General features: G+C 39.3%; 5 protein-coding genes across 5 annotated transcripts; 3 read left to right on the top strand and 2 right to left on the bottom strand.

The window, feature by feature from the left end:
- Positions 1-34: 34 nt before the first annotated feature.
- On the bottom strand, positions 35-608 carry LOC137888297 (histone H2B-like). The gene has a single exon (XM_068731670.1). It carries the CDS (start codon positions 604-606, stop codon positions 235-237), a length of 372 nt encoding a protein of 123 aa, XP_068587771.1. The 5' UTR covers positions 607-608; the 3' UTR covers positions 35-234.
- A 1,370-nt stretch (positions 609-1,978) lies between these two features.
- LOC137888332 (histone H2A-like) lies at positions 1,979-2,432 on the top strand. Its single transcript, XM_068731714.1, has one exon. It carries the CDS (start codon positions 1,996-1,998, stop codon positions 2,377-2,379), a length of 384 nt encoding a protein of 127 aa, XP_068587815.1. The 5' UTR covers positions 1,979-1,995; the 3' UTR covers positions 2,380-2,432.
- Positions 2,433-4,033: 1,601 nt separating this feature from the next.
- Positions 4,034-5,389, bottom strand: LOC137888258 (histone H4-like). Its single transcript, XM_068731620.1, has 2 exons — positions 5,331-5,389; positions 4,034-4,411 (listed from the first exon to the last, which is right to left on the bottom strand). The coding sequence occupies exons 1-2, from the start codon at positions 5,387-5,389 to the stop codon at positions 4,114-4,116; spliced, it is 357 nt and encodes a 118-aa protein (XP_068587721.1). The 3' UTR covers positions 4,034-4,113.
- Positions 5,390-9,583: 4,194 nt separating this feature from the next.
- On the top strand, positions 9,584-11,109 carry ins (preproinsulin). The gene is made up of 3 exons (XM_068731719.1): positions 9,584-9,642; positions 10,330-10,525; positions 10,828-11,109. The coding sequence occupies exons 2-3, from the start codon at positions 10,339-10,341 to the stop codon at positions 10,995-10,997; spliced, it is 357 nt and encodes a 118-aa protein (XP_068587820.1). The 5' UTR covers positions 9,584-9,642; positions 10,330-10,338; the 3' UTR covers positions 10,998-11,109.
- An 849-nt stretch (positions 11,110-11,958) lies between these two features.
- On the top strand, positions 11,959-24,880 carry nipal4 (NIPA like domain containing 4). The gene is made up of 10 exons (XM_068731754.1): positions 11,959-12,130; positions 14,224-14,328; positions 16,620-16,757; positions 17,324-17,380; positions 18,662-18,752; positions 18,833-18,993; positions 19,653-19,820; positions 20,176-20,255; positions 20,331-20,543; positions 20,915-24,880. The coding sequence occupies exons 1-10, from the start codon at positions 12,091-12,093 to the stop codon at positions 21,137-21,139; spliced, it is 1,278 nt and encodes a 425-aa protein (XP_068587855.1). The 5' UTR covers positions 11,959-12,090; the 3' UTR covers positions 21,140-24,880.
- The last annotated feature ends 208 nt before the right edge of the window (positions 24,881-25,088 follow it).

The following is a 25,088-nucleotide window of genomic DNA, read 5'->3' as shown; positions in this document are numbered from 1 at the left end:
TTACTAGATTAACTGTTAGTCTGTAGGTGTTGATATTGGTTAGTAAACTCTCCATATATTAATTTGTATTCAAAACTTTGTTCACACATGAGAGGAGATGTTTTGTTAATTGTTACATGACTATTTCTGTAACGACGCATTTAAAATACTGAAGAGGAACCAGAGTCTCATCAGAGCGGGTCGGTGGCTCTTAAAAGAGCCTTTGTGTGGTTGTTGCTGGTCTACATCACGGCTCTACTTGGAGCTCGTGTACTTGGTCACGGCCTTGGTTCCCTCAGACACGGCGTGCTTAGCCAGCTCACCGGGCAGCAGCAGGCGGACGGCGGTCTGGATCTCCCTGGAGGTGATGGTGGAGCGCTTGTTGTAGTGAGCCAGACGGGAGGCCTCACCGGCGATGCGCTCAAAGATGTCGCTCACGAAGCAGTTCATGATGCCCATGGCCTTGGAGGAGATGCCGGTGTCTGGGTGGACCTGCTTCATCACCTTGTAAATATAGATGGCGTAGCTCTCCTTCCTAGACTTCCTCCTCTTCTTGCCGGTCTTGGTGGCCTTAGACACGGCCTTCTTTGAGCCCTTCTTGGGCGCTTTCACGGTGGTTTCCGGCATTGTTGAAGCAGTTCAAGAGTTTCTCAAACTGATGTCTCTCTCTGTCGCTCCGTCTCTGTGTTTATTTGTCTCTGATGCTAATGAGGCTGTGCTGTCGCTCGCATAGGGTTGGCTGAGCTTTGTGATCGACACTGAGCATGCGCAAACACAAAGTAACCGTCCAAAAGGTGATCAGGCTCGTTCTCCATGAGATCAGGCCTCAGCGTGTCTGTGAAACACTTTGCTGCTTGTTTTTATGTTGTTTTTTTATCAATAAACTGTATTATTATCATTCACACCGCAGAGGACAACAAGATAGACAGAAATAAAAGTATAAAAAATACAAATAGAAAAACGTGAATGACCAACATAAAGAGAAAAAGGGACACTAAGGTACAAACTCTGATTATACAAACAAACATCACAGGCAATGATTGACATTACTGTTTTTATGGCCTTTTTGTTGTTCCGGTATTTCATACTTTTTCAACATTCAAATTCTGTAAACACAACAAATACTTCAGTACATAATGATGAATAATGATTACGTTTATGATATGTGTCCTTTCCTCATATGTTCTGTCATAGCTAAAGAATCCAAATATAACATGTTCATAGAATAATACAAGACCATCAGGACCATCAGGACATCTCAGGGATTAGAGGACTTATGTCTCAACAGGACTTGTTAGAACGTGTCCATCATGTATCTTCAGTAGACTGGACTACTGTAACGGTGTGTTCACAGGTCTCTGTAAAAAGTCAGTCAGAATGCTGCAGCTCCAGTCCTCACTAAGACCAGGAAAGTGGATCACATCACTCCAGTTCTGAGGTCTTCACTGGCTTCCTGTCCAACAAAGACTTGACTTTAAAGTCCTGCTGTTGGTTTATAAAGCACTGAATGGTTTAGGGATCTGCTGCTACCTCATGAACCATCCCGACCCCTGAGGTCGTCTGGGACCTGGTCTACTTTCTGTTCCCAGAGTCAGAACTAAACATGGAGAAGCAGTGTTCAGTTCTTCTGCTCCACATATCTGGAACAAAGTCCCAGAAAGCTGCAGGTCTGCAGAGACCCTCAGCTCCTTTAGATCCAGACTGAAGACTTCTCTGTTTGCTGCTGAACCACATTTAAGATATTAATACATTTCTGCATTTCACTTCTGTATTATCTTTATTACACAGTTTTTTAGTGTTTTAATGAATGTTCTTAGTTGTTTTTAAATCTCCTTTTTTTGTCCTTATGTTTTGATGTTTTTAAATACAGGATCTTGACTTTCTCTTCTCTGATTGGACGATCATAGACACACTGTCTTTGACCAATCAGAGAGCAGCTTGTTTCTAATAAATGTCCGGATCCTTCAGCACGAGGCTACATTTTTCTCTAAACGAAGAAATAACCGAAACTACAAAATGTCTGGACGAGGAAAAGGAGGCGGAAAAGTCAGAGCGAAGGCGAAGACCAGGTCCTCCCGGGCCGGGCTTCAGTTCCCCGTGGGCCGTGTCCACAGACACTTGAGGAAGGGTAACTACGCTCATCGCGTCGGTGCCGGAGCTCCGGTGTACCTGGCGGCGGTGCTGGAGTACCTGACCGCCGAGATCCTGGAGCTGGCCGGGAACGCCGCCCGCGACAACAAGAAGACCAGGATCATCCCCCGTCACCTGCAGCTGGCCGTCCGCAACGATGAGGAGCTCAACAAGCTGCTGGGCGGAGTGACCATCGCTCAGGGCGGCGTGCTGCCCAACATCCAGGCGGTGCTGCTGCCCAAGAAGACCGAGAAGGCCGCCAAGAAGTAGATCCTCACAACCGGCTGATCAACGACACAAAGGCTCTTTTAAGAGCCGCTCACTGACCACTAAAGAGAGCAATCCTTCATATGCTGTTCGTTTGTTATTAAACGTTTAGTTTTATAATGTGATCTCTATGGAGAATCTACAAATCCTCTTAAACTTCTACTGCTATTACTACTACTACTACTACTACTACTACTACTACTACTACTATTTTCAGTGAAATCATTCAGCTTCAAGGTTTTCCTACATTGTGATCTTTCAACTAGAATGTTTTCAGCAGTTTATTGTTTTGTTTCTTCTGTATTTCATGGATGAACTCATTTACAAGCATTTGGCCGTAAAACAAACGGAACATTTGAAAAAAACATTGAATAAAACTCAAAAGATGAGAACGGTGATATGGAATATAATTAAACTTGTTACAAATTAGTGAATTATCTGGTAACAATTTGTTACGTTGATAATTATTACAAATAAGGTCAATCATTTAAAATTGTTTTCTAAACGGAGCAGATAACATTTAATACCTCTTAAATGTACCAGAAAAAGTACAAATACACAATATGAGTGATACATGAAGTATTAGTCTATTTAGAAACATGAACACTTTGTAGCAGCTCTTTTTTTAATACCTTATTTTTCATAAATTCAGCAATTTGCAGAAACCTAAAGTTCTACTTCTATCTGGAATAATATCTATCTATCTATCTATCTATATATGTTGTGTGTGTATGTACAATATAACTATTACTTTTTCAACATCAACCACAAACTTACATTTCTCATTTTCTTTAGTGTCATTACTCTCATTAGTATCACTTATTCATTAGTTGACAATTTCCTTCCAGATTAATATTGTGATCTTTTTCATTTAATAATAAACTACAATGTTTTCTTTCTTTTATATAATATAAATGTTTTCCAGTGGAGTATCATTAATGGTTTATGGTATTCAATATGTTATTACCAAAGAATACTTCAAGTATTAATCAAAGACATTTAATTCAACTTCATTTTTAGACACATTTCAGAGTCCAGATACAAAAATAATAAATAATGAATAATAAATTGGAGGTTTAATCATTGCAGTTAAAAAACAGAAACAAGAATACTTCGTATCACTTTGTGTTATTAAAACCGTTATGATGATTTTATGATTCAGTGAATCAACATTTAAAGGCTTCACCTCCACACAACGCTGGTTAATAAAGAGTTCAACGTAATGTGAGCAGGTCTCAGTATTAAAAGACAAACTATTTAGAAACACAAACACTGTAGTGTTCTGTCTCCTATACTTACCAACAACGTCCTTAAATAAATTCATCGCTTCTGTGTTTACTTTTAAAACCAAACTGTCGGTTATTTTGTGTTCTTGAAGCCTTTCTAAGAGAATCTGTTGTAATACTTCATAAAGTACTCTAGATGATTACTGGACAGGAAGTACTTTGTGTTCCAACGTCCAGAACATCAACAGTAACAGTAGAGTTCTATGTGACTCTGCAGATGTTCTGCTGTTCTTTGGTCACAAAGGTCACATTCTTTGTTCCATTTATTGATGTCATAGAACACTTCATCTAATAAACGTCGTTATTTAGGTCTTATACTGTTCAAAGCACACAGTGTGTTCATATAGTGATTATGGATGATGAACTCAGGATATGAACTCTTTAAAGATGTGATTGGCTCTTAAAAGAACCGTTGTGTTGTTGTGTTGTTGTGACGTAACGTCTCGGTGGTCTAGCCTCCGAAGCCGTACAGGGTTCGGCCCTGCCTCTTCAGAGCGTACACCACGTCCATGGCGGTCACCGTCTTCCTCTTGGCGTGCTCGGTGTACGTGACGGCGTCACGGATCACGTTCTCCAGGAAGACCTTCAGCACACCGCGGGTCTCCTCGTAGATCAGACCGGAGATACGCTTCACTCCGCCGCGGCGAGCCAGACGACGGATGGCGGGTTTGGTGATGCCCTGGATGTTATCACGGAGCACTTTACGGTGACGCTTAGCGCCTCCTTTACCGAGTCCTTTTCCTCCTTTCCTTTTTTTTTTTTTTTTTTTTTTAAGAAAACTTTATTTGAGTTATACAAAATCTACAGTTTTACAAATACATACATGATTTACAAGTACGCATAAAGGGACAAATACAAAGAAAAAGTGCTGTGTGCTATATATATATATATATATATATATATATATATATCTTTTAATTTAATGTCATAACTCTACACTCCGGTAGGTGGCGGTGTGCACCTGACGTTATTTTGTGATCCACCAGTAAACAAGAAGAAGAAGAAGAAGAAGAAGAAGAAGAAGAAGAAGAAGAAGCTAATAATAAACATAAAATAAATTGTTGGAGCTATTGATTTGATATTCGTATTTTGTTATTTAATTAATAAGTAGTATTGTTTAATTATTTTATTAGATTGATTGTTTGATATATTACGATTGTTTTTTCTCTTTAATAGTAATGTTAATGTTTTGTTGTTTAAGTATACTTAGTTTTGGGTTATGTAGTTTGTGAGTTCTTTGGGTAAACACTGTGGGCACCTTTGGCTATATATAGGAGTAGGCAGAAAGGACCAGCATGCACCGGGGTGGGCCTATAGTGTTTTACCAGTACAGGAGAGACAGCGTGAGACGTGAGTTTTCTTTGTTCTTTTTGTTTGTTTGCTTGTTTTGTTTGCTTTACTAAATAAATAGGAATCCTGCGTGGACAATCTACTCTTGTAAAACTACCAACCACGGTGCATCAGTGGCGTTTGATTATTATTTGTTTTATTTTAGTTTTAATCGACAAATGGCCGCTACATAAATCATATCTAACAATCACAGCGTTGCTTTTCTCCGCAACATGTTGCTGCGGTGAGTCTCGTTCTGTAAAAGTATTCATTCATCGATTCTCTCCCCGAAGCTTTTTTTATTTTATATTCATATTTTCGGAAGTAGTTCGGCTTCACCGGAAGTAGTTCAGCTTCACCGGAAGTAGTTCGGCTTGCGTAACAGACACAATTTCCATTTTAATACCAAACTCCATTTATAAATCTACTAATTTAAAGTTTACAAGAACACACAAGCGTCACCGCAATAACTGAAACTACACACACACACTTTACACACGTTGTTTAAACACGATGTTAACTTAAAGGATTGTTCTGATTGTCATTTAATCCCTCAATCTCTGTCCAATAAAACATCACTCCAGCTGATTTAAACGTTTACTACGATCACATTTATATTTATTTTTATATATTGTACCTAATTATTGGTCGCAGTAATTGGGTGGGGGAGAATAAATGTCTCATATCTGCTCAGATATTAATATTCTGTCTGTTTCTAAACATTTAACTAACACAATCAGGGGAATCAACATCAACAGTAGTGATGTTTGTGGACCGTAAGAGCTTCAGGTTATTGTTTAAATGGTTTAAATTGACTTGAGTAAATCAGTTTTAAACTTTTACCTGAGATCAGTTTTGTGTAGAAACCTCTTTAATACACCAGAGGTCAGTGTAGACTCAGATATTCAACGTTCTGGTTAAGACTAAATATCTGCTCTGGATGTTTCATTGTTCCTTTAACATCCCATAATTAGTAGGTCGTTGTTTCTGTTCGCTCTCTGCTGCACATTTATCTTATAGAAGCTTTGAATTAAAGCTTGATTTTTCTTTTCTCATCATTTTATAATTTACTCAATTGTTCAGTAAACTAACGTGCTGAATATGAACTGAAAGTCTTCTTTGTTGTATCTCCTGAATAAACTGACATTTTGAACACACAATCATTGTTGATTGATTGATTGATTGATTGATTGATTGATTGATTGATTGATTGATTGGTTGGTTGGTTGGATAGTTGGTTGGTTGGTTGGTTGGTTGGTAACACAGGCTGTCTGTGTTCTGTCTGCAGGTAACTAAACATGTCACCAGGTTCATTCAGAGGTTTTTATTAAAAGCTGCTTCGTTTGACTGGATTCAGAGTCAGAGTGAAGCAGAAAGAGACACCAGACTCCTGCAAGAAAACAGATGTTTAGTGAAGCTGGTGCTGTTTGAATACTAACTCGAGAACATTCAGTTTGAGTTTTAGGAATCGGTGGATTTCTTCCTCTAACGTTCCTGTTTTTGTTTCATTAAGAGGACGTTTTGTACAAAGACGACTTTGACTTTAGAAGATGTCAAATTAGTAAACAGTATTCATTTAAAGAATTATAGAATGTGGTAAAATACTGTAATTTGTGTTCCTCAGAGACTCTTATTCAAGTACTGAGGTACTTCAGTTAAAATGTGAGCTACTTCTACTTTACTTGAGTATTTTCTTTTCATGCCATCTTCTACTTCTACTCCACTACATTTATTTATTCATATACTTATCTTTAGTTACTTTACTTATTAGGATGTTTACACAAACATAGGAGGAGTTTATGATGTTTAGTTATAAATTATATTATACAATTAAAATATACAATTGTAGCTGAAACCATCAGTTCACTATTCTGTCTGTTGACAGAAAATTAAACTATTTTGATGGTTGAAGTAATTCTTTCCAGTAAAAAAACATTTGTAGGGATGTGATAATGTTAATATATTACTAATAATATATATGTATGTAATGTATGTTATATTTGTTTCTGCACAGCAAAAATAAAACTTCATTGTATTAATAACACTTTATTCTGTACTTTTTGTGTTTTAATAAGGTCAAAGAAAAATAAGATCAGAAGGAAGGGATTAGTTAATTTTGCTATAATAATAATAATAATAATAATAATAATAATAATAATAATAATAATAATAATTATTATTATTATTATAATTATTATTATTTGTATTACATTAAGGAAGTAAAGCTAATATCAAGAAAACAGAAAGGTTAGTTTGATGTATCGTGTACTTGTATTTGTTGTAATTTTGTTTTTTAATTAAAAAAAATTACATTAAATTAATTTATTACTTCAACTTTTCTTCCTTTTTATATGTCCTCTAAACCAATATTCACCATCACTACTGCAAAAGTAAAATATTTATAATAATAATTATTGTATATAAATATAGTTAATTATTATTCACAAAGATATCCGAGCAAAGATTCTCAATAAATGTATTCAAACAATTACAAAGGAATTGAGATCAAATAAAATGTATTTATTCAATAAAATAAAACACGCTTAAAAGGTACAAAACAACAGAAGAAGAAGAATTAAAACTTAATCAACGGCTTGATATTCAACACTAATAAATATAAATACATGTTAAAGTTTCAGTAAATGAGAGAATCAGACGTCGGTTAATAAGTGAGCAGCAGCAGCTTTGGTTTCTGGGAAATCTGAGACGAGAGAAATTCACAAAAACACTTTTTTTTGGTTTTCCGTCATCATCGACGCGTCGTCACAGCGACGCTCGCCACGGCTCGTTGAGTTTCTCTTTAGTGACGAACAGACGAGCAAACGTACGACCGCCATTAATCACTCTGCAGCTTAGTCTCCTACTGCTAGTACTAGTGCTACTGTGAATAAATACTGTGTACAAGTCCTGCATTTAAAATCTCACTGAAAGTACACAAAGTATCAGCATCAAAATGCACTTAAAGTACCAGAAGTATACTTAGAATAGTATTGTGATTACTGGTGCATTAATGTGTTCATCACTTTAAAAGTGGAGCTCATTTGAAGAACTCTTTTACTGCTGGTAGTTTAATCTGTAATAATACGTCATTTAGTAGTACATTATTTAATATTAAAAATCTGAATCTAAGTAAAAGTACAATATTAACTTCTGGGAAGTACTTTATAGTTGAAAATACTATAGTCAAAACTGTGCTTGAGTAAATGTACTTCATTACTATAATAAACCTCAACTTGAACGTTTTATTCCAGATGTTCTAATATCGGCTTTTATTCATGTTTTTAGTGGCTTTAAACGAACATCACGAATCAGGTCTAAAGGTTTGATTGACAGATGGTTCATCCAATCACCTTCCATCTATTGTTTTGTGTTTCCAATGACGACTTCTCAGATTGTTCTTTGTAACAAACTATGTGGTGTTCAGATTTGAGTTTTATTGATATGGACAAAACTAATGACATAATAAGAGTTAGAATAAGCTTTATTTGTGAAGCACCTTTCATAACATAAAAGAAACTCATCAATACCAACACACAGGTAAAAACAATAATATCATATAATATAATCCTTTTTTTGTATTTTGTATAATACAAAAAAAGGATAATACTAGTAACGCAACAAGTTGATAGTGGTTAAAATTAAGACGTAAAAAAAGTATGAGAAATACAAAACAAAAAAGTGTAATGTAAAGCAAACATTTTGAAAAGCAAAATTGTTAAAATAAGTTTTGAGCTTTTTCTTAAAAAAATCAAAAGAAGTTGCTTGTTTTAGAAAATACACAAAGCATGGGTCAACGTTGTGGCATTTTCCAAAGAGACTTCCTTAAATACGTAATGGAAAGAAATCTTTTGTAAAGTTGTTGAGATGTGATTTAAAATCCAGCTCAGAGAATAACACCCAGGTCTTTTATTTTGTAGAGCTAGAAGTTTGGGATTCAAGGCATTGGTATCATCCACATTAAAATGTCTTTTTTTAGAACGGCTTATAAACAAAACACATTAATATTCAAGTTTCCATCCAAAAGTAAATCAAATTATTTTACAGAATTTCCTTAAAATTATCAAATTAAAAGCTGATTGAAGTATTGTTTCCATCCACTGCAGTTGTGTGAATATTAATAGAACTAAAGAATAGAAGCACCACAGAAGAAGAAGAAGAATATGTGATTAGTTTGATGTGTTAATATATTAAGGTTACAGCTGAGCTCAGCAGGAGGAGCATGCGGCTGATTGGTGATCAGTGTTCGTCAATAAGAGGTGATCAGATCATGTCGGCTCATTAACTCTGTTTGTTTTACTGAGTGCTGAAACCGACGAATCAGCAGTAATCGGGAGTAAACACACACACACACACACACACACACACACACACACACACACACACACACACTATAGAATGTAATGTTATGAGGACGTGGATTTTGTCCCCATAAGGGTGGTGAGTCCCCACAATGTAACTGTGTAAACAGATTCATGTCCCCACAACATCAGTAATACAAACATACACACACACACAGAGGGGGCGTGTCCAGGTGGAGGTGATGGAGTATAAATGAGGAGGAGCTCCTCTGTTCTATCTCACACCAACCAGCTCCCAGCTGACCTGCTACTGCTGCTCCTCTTCATTGTCTTCTCCTCCTCCTCATCTACAGGTGAGATGCTGCTCCTCCATCTCCTCTACTCCTCCATCTCCTCCTCTATCTCCTTCTCTATCTCCCCCTATATCTCCTATCTCCTCTACTCCTCCATCTCTTCCTCTATCTCCTATCTCCTCCTTTATCTCCTCCTCCATCTCCCCCTATATCTCCTATCTCCTCTATTCCTCCATCTCTTCCTCTATCTCCTATCTCCTCCTTTATCTCCTCCTCCATCTCCCCCTATATCTCCTATCTCCTCCATCTCCTCTATTCCTCCATCTCTTCCTCTATCTCCTATCTCCTCCTCTATGTCCTTCTCTATCTCCTCCTCCATCTCCCCCTATATCTCATATCTCCTCCATCTCTTCCTCTATCTCCTCCTCTATCTCCTATCTCCTCCTCCATCTCCTCCTATATCTCCTATCTCCTCTATCTACTCCTCTATCTCCTCCTCCTCCATATTCTCTACTCCTCCATCTCTTCCTCTATCTCCTCAATCTCCCCTATCTCCTCCTCCGTCTCCTCTCCTCCTCTATTTCCTCCTCCATCTCCTATCTACTCCTCCATGAATCCATCTAGTTGTGTTTTTCTATTTTAATAATTCACATTTATAATGAATTCATATATTTCCAGATGAACTCTCTCATGGTTGACCTTACTGTAGATGAAGTGAAGAACATCTAGTCTGTCTTTACTTCCTAGTCCTCCTCCATGATGGCGTCTCTGTGGATCCAGTCCGTGTCCCTGCTGGTCTTACTGGTCTTGTCGTGTCCCGGGTCTCAGGCGGCCGCTGGTCCTCAGCACCTGTGTGGGTCTCACCTGGTGGACGCTCTGTACATGGTCTGTGGAGAGAGAGGCTTCTTCTACAACCCCAAGAGAGACGTGGACCCTCTGATGGGTGAGACCAGGACCCAGAGCCTCTGTAGTACTTTATATAGTACAAATACTGTAATACTACTAAAGGTCTCTGAGTTTTAATCTGAACTGCTTTGAAAACTAAAGATGGAGTATTTACATCAGAGTTTACTGGAGTGAAAGTACTAATACCACACTGTGATACTACTCTGTTACAGTAAGGGAACTAATACCACAAAGTAAAACTACTCTGTTACAGTAAAGGTACTAATACCACAAAGTAAAACTACTCTGTTAAAAATTAGTTTGATAAACACCTGAACACCTGTCTGTTTGTCTCCTCAGGTTTCCTCCCTCCTAAAGTGGGCGGAGCTTCAGCGGCGGCGGGCGGCGAGAACGAGGTGGCCGAGTTCGCCTTCAAGGACCAGATGGAGATGATGGTGAAGAGAGGCATCGTGGAGCAGTGCTGCCACCGGCCCTGCAACATCTTCGACCTGCAGAACTACTGCAACTAGCTTAGCTTAGTTTAGCTTCTTGGCTAACTTAGCCCCGCCTCCAGCTTTGCATCAGAGGAGCGATGAAATTATTTTTTCCTAGAAAATAAAGTTTTGTGAATTAAGAACATAAGATTGATGTGTTTATTTATGTTTATTTATTGTCATTTAATTAATATCAATAATACTAATAACTTATATCACCATTTAAAGATACAAAGAGCTTTACAGTAAAACTACTTTAAACTTCTTCACTTAGTTTAATACTTTCACAAAATCACCAATTATAATTATTCATAAATGCTGCATTGTACACAGTTCTACTGCAGTAGATTTACTAATACCACACAGTACAAATACTCTGTTACACTAAAATACTAATACAACACAGTACAAATACTCTATTACAGTAAAAGTACTAATACCACAGTACAAATACTGTTACATTAAAAGTATTAATACCACACAGTACAAATACTCTGTTACAGTAAAAGTATTAATACCACACAGTACAAATACTCTATTACAGTAAAAGTACTAATACCACACACTACAAATACTCTGTTACATTAAAAGTATTAATACCACACAGTACAAATACTCTGTTACATTAAAAGTATTAATACCACACAGTACAAATGCTCTGTTACAGTAAAAGTACTAATACCACACAGTACAAATACTCTGTTACATTAAAAGTATTAATACCACACAGTACAAATACTCTGTTACAGTAAAAGTACTAACACCACACAGTACAAATACTCTGTTACATTAAAAGTACCTGTGCCACACAGTATAAATACTCTGTTAAAGTAAAGTCTAGTGTCTTGCGCTTCCGGTGTTGTCCGGAAGCACAAGGGGCGGGGCCGGTGAGACCTCGCTGCTCCTCACCTGCTCGGCCCGGTGGGGCGGGGTCTGGGTGGAGTCAGGTGTCGCTTTGTTTACGGTGTTTCGCGTCAGTCTCCAACATTCACCGGTTCACACCGGGAGAAGAGAAGAAGAGCGGAGCTTCTCTGCGTCTGTCCGCGGTCACCACCGGCCGGATGAACCGGGACCACGCGCCGCATTAAACGGTTACCGGGTCGGTGTTTCTCCGACAAACACAAACACGATGCGGGACGTTCACCTGAGCAACGAGACGTGCGGGAACGGTAAGACTGAAAACACACGAAGAAGAAGAAGGAGAAGCGCGTTCAACAGCTCACGAGGAGCTGCTCGAGTCATTATTATTAATAGAAGAGTTAATAAATAATGAAACAATGTTTAATATCACAGAAGATCAGTCAATAGTCACGACTCACTACTTTACATGTGTGTTTTTATTTATTATTATTATTATTATTATTATTATTATTATTATTATTAGTGTGTGTGTGTGTGTGTGTGTGTGTGTGTGTGTGTGTGATGAGAAACACAGAACTCTTTATACCGTATTTTTCGGACTATAAAGTGCACCGGATTATAAGGCGCATCAAGCAAAACAACACAGTCCGGTAAATCAAACTTTATTCAACTCAGTTGTAACAATAAATACCGGTACAGAAAAATACACTCACTTATCGATTCATTCCTCTTCCACAAATCCATCGAATTCTTCATCTTCAGTGTCTGAGTGAAACAGCTATGCGATTTCGGCATCAAGAATGCCCGAATCCCTCTCGTCATTTTCCGAGTCAGTCTTGTTGCCGTTATCGGTACTTGGCTGTTCAGTGATGATTCCAGCTTTGGTGAAAGCTCGGACGACAGTTGCGACCGACACCTCAGCCCACGCGTCAGCAATCCAGTGGCAGATAGTGGCGTAACTAGCCCGGCGTTGCCTCCCGTGCGTATCGTAATGCTCCGAATATCCATTGAGCGGAGCGGCTTCGTTGCTCGCCAAAGTCGTACTTACACATTTCGGCAGATTTTTGAGCGCATTGTACCACATAAAATCGATCAATAAGCACAACAAGTAACCGTACATAAGGCGCGCTGGATTATAAGGCGCACTGTCAATTTTTGAGAAAATTTAAGGATTTTAAGTGCGCCTTATAGTCCGAAAAATACGGTAATCAATTAACTTTTGATTTATTTGTTTATGATTATTTTGGACAAATGATCACTAATAAATAAAAACATAAATAAAGTAATAATAAATACCATCGTAGGTTGAAGTCTCTAAATCATCTGTTTACTTTGACTCACGTATCGAGGGTTACTTCCTGTTTCCCGCTGCCTGATGGGAACTGTAGTCCACCTGTTTAGAGCGATTATCCCCGAATCAGAATGTGATTCACACGGTTCAGATGAAAGGAATGTGTTCATTTGTTCACAGGCAGCACGGTATTGATTTATTATAATATTTGGTCTCATGACGGCTCTCTTAAAGCAGCAGTACACTATCAAAGATGAGTCTTTGATGTCCTCCTGATGATGAACTATTAATATATAATAAATAACATCGATCATCAACGCGTTCACGTTAAAGTGGCCATCAGAGCAGAAACAGTGACCAGTGTTTCTCTCTGTGTTGACAGAGTCAATATTGACCCTCCTCCTCCTCCTCCTCCTCCTCCTCTTCCTCCTCCTCTTCATCGTGTGGTCTAACCAGTCTGACTCCAGCTACACTCTGTAAACACAACGTCCACGTGTTTCACTTTAGTTCAGATCAATAATCAACGACGTTCATCATGAACATCAAGAACATTTAACTTGTATTTAGACGTCTTCACTCCGTTAGTTTACACTTTAATTATAAAAGCTCTAAATAAAGTCTCTGAATAGAAGTTAAAGCTTCAGATATATTTATATATATATAAATATAAATATATACTGTATATATTATATACATTATATATGTATTAATATACATATATATATATATATATATATATATTAATATATATAAATATATATATATATTAATATATATAAATACATATAAATATATATTGATAAATACATATATTTATATACTGTATATTTATATATATATATATATATTTTATACAGTACTTGTGTACTTTTACTTGAGTAATATTTTGAATGCAGGATCTTTATATGTGCAACTAATGTTTTAACTTTGATTTAATATGACGATTATTTTCACGATTAATCGTTTAAAAGTCAGAAAAAAATTATATTTTAAAACAGAAAAGAAGAAGAAAACTGATCAATAATCTGATCAATAATCTGGACGATCAACTGGATTTCTGGCAGTCTGCTGTGGCTAATGCTAACATGCTAACAGTCTGGGTCTCTGCAGGGTCTCTGCTCAGGTTGTGGTGCGGCTCTCAGTCGGCAGTTTGTTCCTTCTCTGGAGGTCAGACGCTGTTCCACACACACCTGGACAACAGCAGCACCAGTACAGGTAACACACACTCACACACACACACTCACTCTCTCACACACACACTCACAGGTTCAGGGCACAGCTCTGGGTTTGTGTGTAAACATCCTTGTTTTTCTGGGATCTGGTTTAAGTCTGTGTTTGTGAAGGAGGTGCAGCATTTAAAGTGACAGTGAGGAACCATGAACCAGTCTCAGTGTAGTCCTGATCCTCTATCTGACCTACATCGGTAATCCTCTGGAGGGAAGGGAGGCACGGGAGAACCAGAACCAGGACCGAGAGGTTCAGACTGTCGGACCTGCTGCAGTAGTCTGGCGCTCAGAGACACTACCACTGTAGTCCACAGGGGGCACCAGAACCAACACTAAATGAAAGCTCCCCGTAGTAAACCACATAAATAAAACCCCAAAACAAGTTGAAACGTTCAACTATTCATACAAATACAGATCTATAAAGAATGAAAACATGAAGATGAGCATGAATGTGTACAGAGAATCAGCTCCTCATGTTCAGACAAGAGGAAAGAGTTTCACAACTTCCTCAACACAAACAATGCAACAGAAGAAGAAGACAGTCACACATTGTTCCTCCAGTAGAAGTTTAACTGAAACAATGAGCTTCAAGTTACTGCTGTTAGACACAGTTCCTCCATTTAAATACAGTTCTCATATTTAATCAAAAGTTCACTTCTTGCTTGTTTCAGGTGCTGATTCTGAAAATCTTAAAAATCTTCAGGACGTCTTGTTTCAAACCCAAAGATATAAAGTTTACCTTCAAATGAGACGAAGAAGCAGAAAGTGAACTGAGACCAGAGAGAGAGTTCTGGTTAGTTGTAGTCTTTGTTGGTTGTTATCCCGGTTGGTTGTAGTCTTTGTTGGTTGTTGTCCCGGTTGGTTGTAGTCTTTGTTGGTTGTTGTCCCGGTTGGTTGTAGTCTTTGTTGGTTGTAGTCTTTATTGGTTGTTGTATTGGTTGGTTGTAGTCTTTGTTGGTTGTTATCCCGGTTGGTTGTATTCTTTATTGATTTTTATCCCGGTTGGTTGTAGTCTTTATTGGTTGTTGTCCCGGTTGGTTGTAGTCTTTGTTGGTTGTTATCCAGGTTGGTTGTAGTCTTTGTTGGTTGTAGTCTTTGCTGGTTGTTGTCCCGGTTGGTTGTAGTCTTTATTGGTAGTTGTCTTTGTTGGTTGTTGTATTTGTTGGTTGTAGTCTTTGTTGGTTGTTATCCTGGTTTGTTGTAGTCTTTATTGGTTGTAGTCCTGGTTGGTTGTAGTCTTTGTTGGTTGTAGTCTTGGTTGGTTGTAGTCTTTATTGGTTGTAGTCTTTGTTGGTTGTGGTATTGGTTGGTTGTAGTCTTTGTTGGTTGTAGTCCCGGTTGATTGTAGTCATGGTTGGTTGTTGTCCCAGTTGGTTGTAGTCCTGGTGGGTTCTTGTCTTGGTTGTTGTCTTGGTTGGTTGTAGTCTTTGTTGGTTGTAGTCTTTATTGATTGTTGTCCTGGTTGGTTGTTGTCTTTATTGGTTGTCGTCCTTGTTAGTTGTTGTCTTTGTTGGTTGTAGTCTTTAATGGTTGTTGTCTTTATTGGTTGTCGTCCCAGTTGGTTGTAATCCCGGTTGGTTGTAGTCTTGGTTTGTTGTAGTCTTTGTTGGTTATAGTCTTTATTGGTTGTTGTTCTGGTTGGTTGTTTTCTTTATTGGTTGTTGTCTTTATTGGTTGTAGTCCCGGATGGTTGTAGTCTTTATTTGTTGTTGTCTTGGTTTGTTGTAGTCTTTGTTGGTTGTAGTCTTGGTTGGTTGTAGTCTTTGTTGGTTGTTGTTCTGGTTGGTTGTTTTCTTTATTGGTTGTTGTCTTTATTGGTTGTTGTCTTTATTGGTTGTAGTCCCGGTTGGTTGTAGTCTTGGTTTGTTGTAGTCTTTGTTGGTTATAGTCTTTATTGGTTGTTGTTCTGGTTGGTTGTTTTCTTTATTGGTTGTAGTCCCGGTTGGTTGTAGTCTTTATTGGTTGTAACCCTTTTTTACTTCGATGATACATAATTACTCTGCTGGTTCACCTCAGACTTTGTCGTCAGTCAATGAGGAATATGACAACACAATGACCACGTGAACCTGTATCTTTATTTAAAGTCCTGTATTGTCGTTTGCTCACTGGGGCGACTATTTAACACGATCTGATTGCTCGACGTCTCGTTAATCATGAACAACTTGCTCAGTAAATTCCTGGGTTGTTTGTTTTTTGGGTGTGATGAAGTTCTTAAACACACAGACTGCAGGTACACACACACACACACACACACACACACGCTCTCTCTTTTGTCTCCAGATGTGCAGACAGATGTTACCTACAACCCCTGGCTGGGTCTCACTCTGGCCCTGCTGTCGGCCTTCCTGATTGGTGGGAGCGTCATTCTGAAGAAGAAGGCTCTCCTCCGATTGGCCAGCAAGGGTCACACCAGAGCAGGTGAGCAGAGAAGAGGTCTCACTCCTCCGGTAATGTGACTGACAGTTTTTATTTCATTATTTTTGGCATGTTGAAAGACATTTTTGCCAGTTTTTTGCTGTAATTTTTTAATGATGTTGTTGAGAAAATACACAGACAGATGAACAATCATCAAAGGAATGATAAGAAATGTTTTTGTTAATTACAGGGAAATAAATGTAAATAAATGATTCTAAAAACAAGAACCTGAACAGCTCTGATAGTTAGTCGTTTGTTAAAATGTGTTCCAACGTGACGCGTTTTGTCCACCACACTAGATCGTGGTGGAAACGGCCTGCAGAGATACAGAGTGTTGGATTTCAGTCTCTGTTGTGAAACAAGTGACCAAACAGAAAGTTGCTCAACCAGTTTCTGTACTTTGATTCTTTTCACTCGACGGGTCACTTAAAAGTTCAGCCGGAACTCAACATTTAGTTTACAAAAGTACACATTATCATATTTAAGGGATGTTTTATAAAATAAAGGAAGTGCATTATCAGAGTTTATTCCTCTTAAGATCATGTGAGTTCTTCTGTTTCTGTGTTCAGGTGACGGAGGTCACAGCTACCTGAAGGACTGGTTGTGGTGGGGCGGTCTGTTAACCAGTAAGAGCTCATTTATATCAACTTCTTTGTGAGTTTATAGACATTTTAGCAGATTCTTTTCTTTGCTTTGTCACAAAGAGTCACAAGAAGATGGATGCGATCTCTGTCCAGCACAGATTAGCTTATCTTATCTTATCTTGGCTTAGTTTAGCTTAGCTTATTTTAGCTTAGCTTAGTGTAGCATAGCCTATCTTAGCTTATTTTTGCTTAGCATAGCATAGCTAATCTTATTTTGTCTTATCTTAGCATAGCTTATTTTAGCTTATCTTAATTTTTGCTTAGCGTAGTGTAGAGTAGTTTATTTTATCTTAGCTTATCTCATCTTAGTTTAGCTTAGCTTAGCTTAGTTTAATGTAGCACAAAGAAGCAGCCCTGGTGGATTATTTAGGTATAAACAGAGTTCTTCACTGTTCATCTGATGTGGACCTGAAAAACAACAGCTGACTTCTGGAGATAAAAAAGTACAAATAAATAAATAAAACTTAAGTGGAAAAAATGTAGCTCCATCCTCTCGTACCACTTCTGGTTGCAAAAAAAACAAGATGGAGACGACCAAGAAACAAGATGGAAACAACCAAAAAAACAAGATGGAGACGACCAAGAAACAAGATGGAAACAACCAAAAAAACAAGATGGAGACGACCAAGAAACAAGATGGAAACAACCAAAAAAACAAGATGGCGACAGCCAAAAACCTAGATGATGAAGGCCAAAAAAAACAAAATGGAGACGACCAAGAAACAAGATGGCGATGGCCAAGAAACAAGATGGCGACGGCCAAGAAACAAGATGGCGACGGCCAAGAAACAAGATGGAGACGACCAAGAAACTAGACGATGAAGGCCAAAAAAACAAGATGGCGACGGCCAAGAAACAAGATGGAGACCAGCCAAAAAAATAGGATGATGACGGCCCAAAAAACAAGATGGCGATGGCCAGAAAATACAAGATGGACACCGGCAGAATCGTCGAACCCTCGGCTCCCAAACGTCAGTCCACAAACCAACGGGTGACGTCACGGTGACCACGTCCATTTCTTATGGTTCGTGATTAAGGATTTAAAGTGATTAACTGGGCTCAGTGGGCGGACAGAAACAATGATTCTACATTTTCTTTCAAAATTTGCCTTAATATCAATGTAGGAAAACCCGTCAACCAGTCAATCGATCAACAAACAGCTCAAGCCAAGTGTTGGTTCTCATGGTTCTGATTTACGTGGTGTAACATTATAAGAGGTGTTGTCATGTGATGAACCCCCCCCCCCCCCCCTCCTCTCTGCAGTGGGAGTTGGTGAGGTCTGTAACTTCGCCGCCTACATGTTTGCTCCGGCCACCCTGGTGACTCCCCTGGGCGCTCTGAGCGTCCTCATCAGGTACGAGCTCTGAAGGAGTCGGACGGACGGTTGAAGGTCCGTTTCTCAGAATCAACAACCAGATGCTTCCTGTGTTTCAGCGCCGTTCTGTCCTCCTACCTGCTCGGGGAGGCGCTGAACGTGGTGGGCAAGCTCGGCTGTCTGCTGTGCGCGCTGGGAAGCGTCCTGCTGGTTATCCACGCCCCACAGGAACAGGAAGTGACATCACTCCAGGACATGACCAACAAGCTGCTGGAGCCCGGTAAGTGTTTTTTATTAATATTCTTCTGGATTGTTGCGACATTGAGCTCGTTTGAGAGGTCCAGTCGGACGGTTTATCAGCCGCCTTCAAAGAATAAACAGGAAGTCACAGAAACGGTGACTTCCTGTTAGATCTGTAGGCTACTTGTAGTTTACAGACTTTGTTGGGATTTATTCATGTGTTGTTAATATATATTCATGTGGAAGTGTGAGCGTATCTGCATTGTATTTTATCCTTTGCTGTTCATTTTGATATGTGTTGTATAAATAAGTCATTAGCTTAGCTTAGCATAATGACAGGAAACAGAGGGAGCTACCTACCAGTTTGTTACAGTGAATTCATCTTTTTTTTTTAGTCAGTAATTAACATGTTAGCTGCAACCAGCTGGTAGGTGGATGTTTGGACAGAGCCTGGCTAGCAGTTTCCCTCAGTTTCCAGCTTTTATGCTAAGCTAAGCTAACAAGCTGCTGCTGCTTTAACATCTGACTCTCCTGCAAAAGTTTAATTCCCCAAAATCATTCCTTCAACTGTTCAAAAAAACAACAACGGCTGACTCAGCAGAAAACAAATACAACAATATGTTGTACAAATACTATGAATACTTCCATTAAAAATAACTTGTGTGTGTGTGTGTGTGTGTGTGTGTGTGTGTGTGTCAGGTTTCCTGGTGTACGCGGCGGCCGTGTTGCTGCTGTGCGCGGTGCTCGTGTTGTATTTCTCTCCTCGGGTCGGTCGCTCCAACATCTTCGTCTACATCAGCATCTGCTCGCTGCTCGGAGCGTTCACCGTCTCCTCCGTGAAGGGCCTCGCCATCGCCATCACCACCGGTGAGTCACCGTCACCGCGACGTCACACAGCCAAGAGAGAAATACTGCAATATTAATGCCCGTCAGCTGGTGTTCCTCCAGGCAGCCAGGGGGCGCTGTGCTCTAGATGCTGCTTTAAAAACAGAACTTAATCTCTTTCAATCACAAAATATGAATGTGTTTATTCGAATGTACTGCTGGAGAAATGCATTGACCCTGTAGAGGATACCTCCACCGTGTGTCCGGAGCTCAAGCGCAATGCATTCTGGAACATGTAGGCGCTGCTGAGAACTCAGCCGTCTGGGTCAATGCAGCGTCACTGTGGAGTTTATTGCTTCATGTACCGTCGACACTGACTGAGTTTCTGTGTGTCCAGTGTTTCATGACATTTCGGTGCTCGCCAGTCCTCTCACCTGGATCCTGCTGTTCACTCTGATCGTCTCCATCGTCACACAGGTGAGTTCAGTTCACCCTGTTCTTGTAGAGATTAGATATTGTGTTGATCTCACCCGTCCGTCTGTGTGCCTGCAGGTGAACTACCTGAACAAGTCTCTGGACACCTTCAACACCCTGCTGGTCTACCCCGTCTACTACGTCCTCTTCACCACCGTGGTTCTGACCACCTCCATCGTCCTCTTCCAGGAGTGGAGGAGCATGGCGGCCGTGGACGTGGTCACGACGCTGGGAGCCTTCCTGGTCATCGTGGTGGGCGTGGCCATGCTGCACCTCTTCAGAGAGCTGCAGGTTAGTGCCCCCCCTCCCCCCCAACATGAATGTGTTTTTGGTGGCTCAGATATTTATGGTCTCCAGAAGATGAAGCCCAATGACATTTTTAGGCTTCATTTACATCCACGTTTACTACCCAGCGGTCTTCTTCTTCCCCACCGTTGTTGGTGAATATCGCAGCACATTAGCTCCACCTGCAGGCCAGTGAACTAGTGTGAAAATAAACAGGGACCCACTCATTAAAAAAAACTCCTTTTGAAGTGCTAGTACTATTACTACTTCATGTATTTCTATGATATTTGCTACACAAATAAAATCTGTGTAAATCTGTGTTGGTTGTCAAAGTGCAACACGTAGATGTACGAGAATAAAACTCTGGTGTCTTTCAGATGACGATGAGTCAGCTGACCAATCAGCTGGCTCAGCCGGTGGAGAGGGAGGGGCTTCCAGAGGAGGTTTCAGCCAATGGACGAGCAGCAGCAAGAGGAGGAGGAGGAGGAGGAGGAGGAAGCAGGAATAAAAAGGAGGATAAATACGGACTGATGGACAACATGGTGATCGAGAGTCTTCCTCCTATGAGAGATGAAGGACCGAGGGTCTTCATCATCAGCTGAAGAACAACGGGGGGAAGGGGGGGCGGCACAGGTTTGTGTTTCCTGTCTGGACTTTGTAGTTCAGACTGGTCAGGGCTGTAGTCCTGTAAGTCAATCAGCTTTCAAACAAAACAAATCACATTTACACAGAGTCACTTCATGCCTCACAAACAAGGTCAAAGCATCCAAAAGGTATTTAAGGAGGTTTGAGACAATGAAGAGGTCAGATGATGAGTCAGAGATGCAAAAAAATATGACTACAAATGCACACAAAACTACTACAGAAACATAAAACAAAGATACGCAAAACGACTACAAAGAGACGTTAGATTACTATAAAGAGACACAAATCGGCCCCAAAGAAAGTTAAAATAACCACTGAGATGCAAAACAACCACAAAGAGACGTAAAACAACCACAAAGAGATGTACAACAACCACAGAGAGATGTAAAACAACCACAAAGAGACGTACAACAACCACAGAGAGACATACAACAACCACAGAGAGACGTACAACAACCACAAAGAGATGTACAACAACCACAGAGAGACGTAAAACAACCACAGAGAGATGTAAAACAACCACAAAGAGACGTACAACAACCACAGAGAGACATACAACAACCACAGAGAGACGTACAACAACCACAAAGAGACGTAAAACAACCACAGAGAGACGTACAACAACCACAAAGAGACGTACAACAACCACAGAGAGACGTACAACAACCACAGAGAGACGTACAACAACCACAGAGAGACGTAAAACAACCACAGAGAGATGTAAAACAACCACAGAGAGACATAAAACAACCACAGAGAGACGTAAAACAACCACAGAGAGACGTAAAACAACCACAGAGAGACGTCAAACAACCACAGAAAGATGTAAAACAACCACAGAGAGACGTAAAACAACCACAGAGAGACGTACAACAACCACAGAGAGACGTAAAACAACCACAAAGAGACGTACAACAACCACAGAGAGACGTAAAACAACCACAACTTGTTTTCCGCTAAAAAAAAAAGGATGCACTAATACTTTTGGTGCATCCATCTGTAACCGTAACACTGACCAGATATTTCCAGTTGCTGTTCAAACCTCGGCCACATCGGTTGTATTCGTTCTACTCCAGAACTGCTTCTTGGTGCGTTTGCTTAATACAATCAATCCCGTGTGAAACAGAAAGCAATTGAAGTTTGTCATGTTGTAAAGCCACGTTTAATGTACTCAAAATCCATTTATATGTCAAATCTAGAGTAACCTGTGAAGAGCTGCTTCTATGACTGTTGTGTTAAAGTATCTCATAATTTCGAGAGTACTGGAAAGATCTGATCAGTGTTATGGTTACAGGTGGATGCACCAAAAGTGTTGTTTAAAAAACCCAGATTTTTTTGTAATGACAGAAACGGGCTTCCATAGTTACAGATGGATGCACCAAAAATAAAAATAAAAAAACTGGATTTTTGTTTCTGCTGGCGGAACAAAAGGAATAAAAATCAATTTTTTTCTGTTTTGTTTTTTTGGCGGAAAAAAAGTACCGAAAAAAAAGAAGCCTTTTTTTTTTTTTTTTTACGGCGGAAACGAGCTTCCATAGTTACGAGACATTTGAATGACAGTGTAAACGGCGCCACTGTTCATTGTGATAAGAGAAATAATTATGTCGATGTCTTTTAGAGGTTTTCCTCTTGAAGCTGGCGAGAGATTTGTTCAATAATAAAAGGAAATATATTTCACTCACCATCAGCAGCCTTAATAACAGCTGATTTAATAAATACAGCTGGTGTGTTTATTAGTTTCTCTTATTGTCGACACATCTCAGAAAAGTAAAGAACACATGACGTTATTATGAATACTGATAATCATCTGATGATGTGGAGCTTTTAGTTACAGTAGCTGTGATGTTCAGATGTTCACCTGGACCTCTGAACAGGGATCAATTCTAAAGAAGAAGCTGCAGAGACCTGGTCTGGTTGGCTCCACGTGAAATATAGTTTATTAGTAAACTTCTATTTATCACCGGCTTCACAATAAAACAAGACGCCCACAGCTTTCAAAGACTTAAAACAACGTTTGATGCTTGAAATGTAATATTTCTACAGTAACTGTTGGTTTAACTCTCGTTGTATTTATACCTGGTAAATGTACCCAACTTTATGTATTTTTATAATGTTAGTTTTTATTGTCTGTGTTTAACTTCAAAGTATCAGCAACGAGTCTATTACTGTAAAACTAGAGACGATGTGAGATCAGAGTGAGACATCTTTGTTTCTATTGTGAGTCTTCCTCCTCCTCTTCCTCCTCTTCTTCCTCCTCTTCCTCTCTACTGACGGTTGGAGTTGATGAAGCAGCCAGAACACAAACTGCCTCTGTGATATAAGTTCTGACCATCGTTCAGTGTTTACTACAACTTGAAGTGAATAATGAATATAAATAACACATATTAACAGATATTAAAACGGTACCTTGAACGCACCAGTAATAGGTGTTTCTGTTAATTGTTAGCGGAGAGGATCTGGTCTTTAGAGCTGTTTCATTGAGCTCAGTTTCACTAAAGGAGATGATTGTTGATTTGAGTTAACGTCGTCATGATGTCATCGTCTCCTCCTGATATTGAGCTCAATCAAAAATCATCAGACACCAAAACGCTGAACAGCTTTGTGAACGTTTAGACATTAGTTTGACAAAGTAATCCACCTCAATGACTGACTTCATGAACAATAGAGTATATGTTGGTAAACAGGTTGTGTCCACACTGAGTGATGATCAGTGCTAATGGAGAAGATGTGTCTGCAGCTGAAGACTCTGTTGATGAAGCTCAGAGGAACAAACTCATCGAAGACTCACTGTGTGTGTGTGTGTGTGTGTGTGTGTGTGTGTGTGTGTGTGTGTGTCTGTCTCAGGTGTTGTGACGCTATACGTAAATATGAAGCTGCAGCCTGTTAGCGTAGCTTAGCATAAACGGAGGGAACCGCTAGCATAGAAACACAATCCAGCTCCTTTTAAAGCTCACTGATTAATTAATATCTCATATGTTGTCAACCTGCAATGAAACAGTTACTTGTTTTGTCAGTTAAACAATCAGATCTGGTCGATAGTTGGATTAATTTGAGTTATTGTTTTTTGTAGGATGTGTAAAATATCTACATCGTGCCACAATGCACACATTACATGAGCAACATTAGCTACATTAGCTGTCTTGAGTCACGACAACACTGGAAACTGATACTAGCTGTCGCTAACGCTAGCTAGCAGCTGTCTGCAGATATCAACCAGCTGAAAATGAGTATGATTATGATTATTATTATTATTATTATTATTATTATTATTATTATTATTATTATTGCACATTGTCTCAATCATCATGCATTAAATATAACCTGAAAATAGATAAGATCTCTTCTCTTCTTTTTTTTTTACCATTTACAAAACAGCTGTTTGCTTCTCTCCGGCCTTTATGCTAAGCTAAGCTACCAGGCTGCTAGCTGTAGCTTCATGCAGCCATGAGAGTGAGTTCATCTGACTCTATTCCTTCAATGTCACCGTATCAAAGCTCAACAACACAAACAGCACACTTGATGTTTCATCTTTTAGTCGCTGTGTGATATGAAGGTAAACTGCTGAAACTAAGTGTGGTTTGGTTTTATTTCTGGTTCTGGTTCCTCAGTCTCATCAAACTCTGTTTCCTGTTAGCTTTGAATCTATATTTTAGTTTTTCATGCAAACCGATTATTTCAATAAAGAACACAATGCTGTATTTAGTCATTTCATGTATTCTGTATTGTCATCTCTTCTCTACTCAGTACATGTACTCAAGTACTGAAGTACAATTGTGAGGTACTTGTACTTTTATGTTTTTTGTCGATTTTTGTCGTCGCCATCTTGGTTTTTGTCGTCACCATCTTGGTTTTTGACGTCGCCATCTTGGTTTTTGACGTCGCCATCTTGGTTTTTGTCGTCGCCAT

The sequence above is a fragment of the Cebidichthys violaceus genome, unplaced genomic scaffold (assembly GCF_023349555.1).
Source record: "Cebidichthys violaceus isolate CVI_PGR_0920_01 unplaced genomic scaffold, fCebVio1.0.p SCAF_53, whole genome shotgun sequence".
Lineage (NCBI taxonomy): Eukaryota > Metazoa > Chordata > Actinopteri > Perciformes > Stichaeidae > Cebidichthys > Cebidichthys violaceus.
Note: the sequence above shows the minus strand (reverse complement) of the source record. Positions and strands in the feature narration are given on the sequence as shown.

Coding starts and splice junctions, on each gene's coding strand:
- LOC137888297 (XM_068731670.1), bottom strand. CDS start 606: ATGCCGGAAACCACCGTGAAAGCGCCCAAGAAGGGCTCAAAGAAGGCC.
- LOC137888332 (XM_068731714.1), top strand. CDS start 1,996: ATGTCTGGACGAGGAAAAGGAGGCGGAAAAGTCAGAGCGAAGGCGAAG.
- LOC137888258 (XM_068731620.1), bottom strand. CDS start 5,389: ATGGAAATTGTGTCTGTTACGCAAGCCGAACTACTTCCGGTGAAGCTG. Junction 4,412..5,330: donor GTGAAGCTGAACTACTTCCG/GTGAAGCCGAAC, acceptor AAAAAAAAAAAG/GAAAGGAGGAAAAGGACTCG.
- ins (XM_068731719.1), top strand. CDS start 10,339: ATGATGGCGTCTCTGTGGATCCAGTCCGTGTCCCTGCTGGTCTTACTG. Junction 10,526..10,827: donor AGACGTGGACCCTCTGATGG/GTGAGACCAGGA, acceptor TTGTCTCCTCAG/GTTTCCTCCCTCCTAAAGTG.
- nipal4 (XM_068731754.1), top strand. CDS start 12,091: ATGCGGGACGTTCACCTGAGCAACGAGACGTGCGGGAACG. Junction 16,758..17,323: donor CAAGGGTCACACCAGAGCAG/GTGAGCAGAGAA, acceptor TTCTGTGTTCAG/GTGACGGAGGTCACAGCTAC. Junction 19,821..20,175: donor CGCCATCGCCATCACCACCG/GTGAGTCACCGT, acceptor CTGTGTGTCCAG/TGTTTCATGACATTTCGGTG.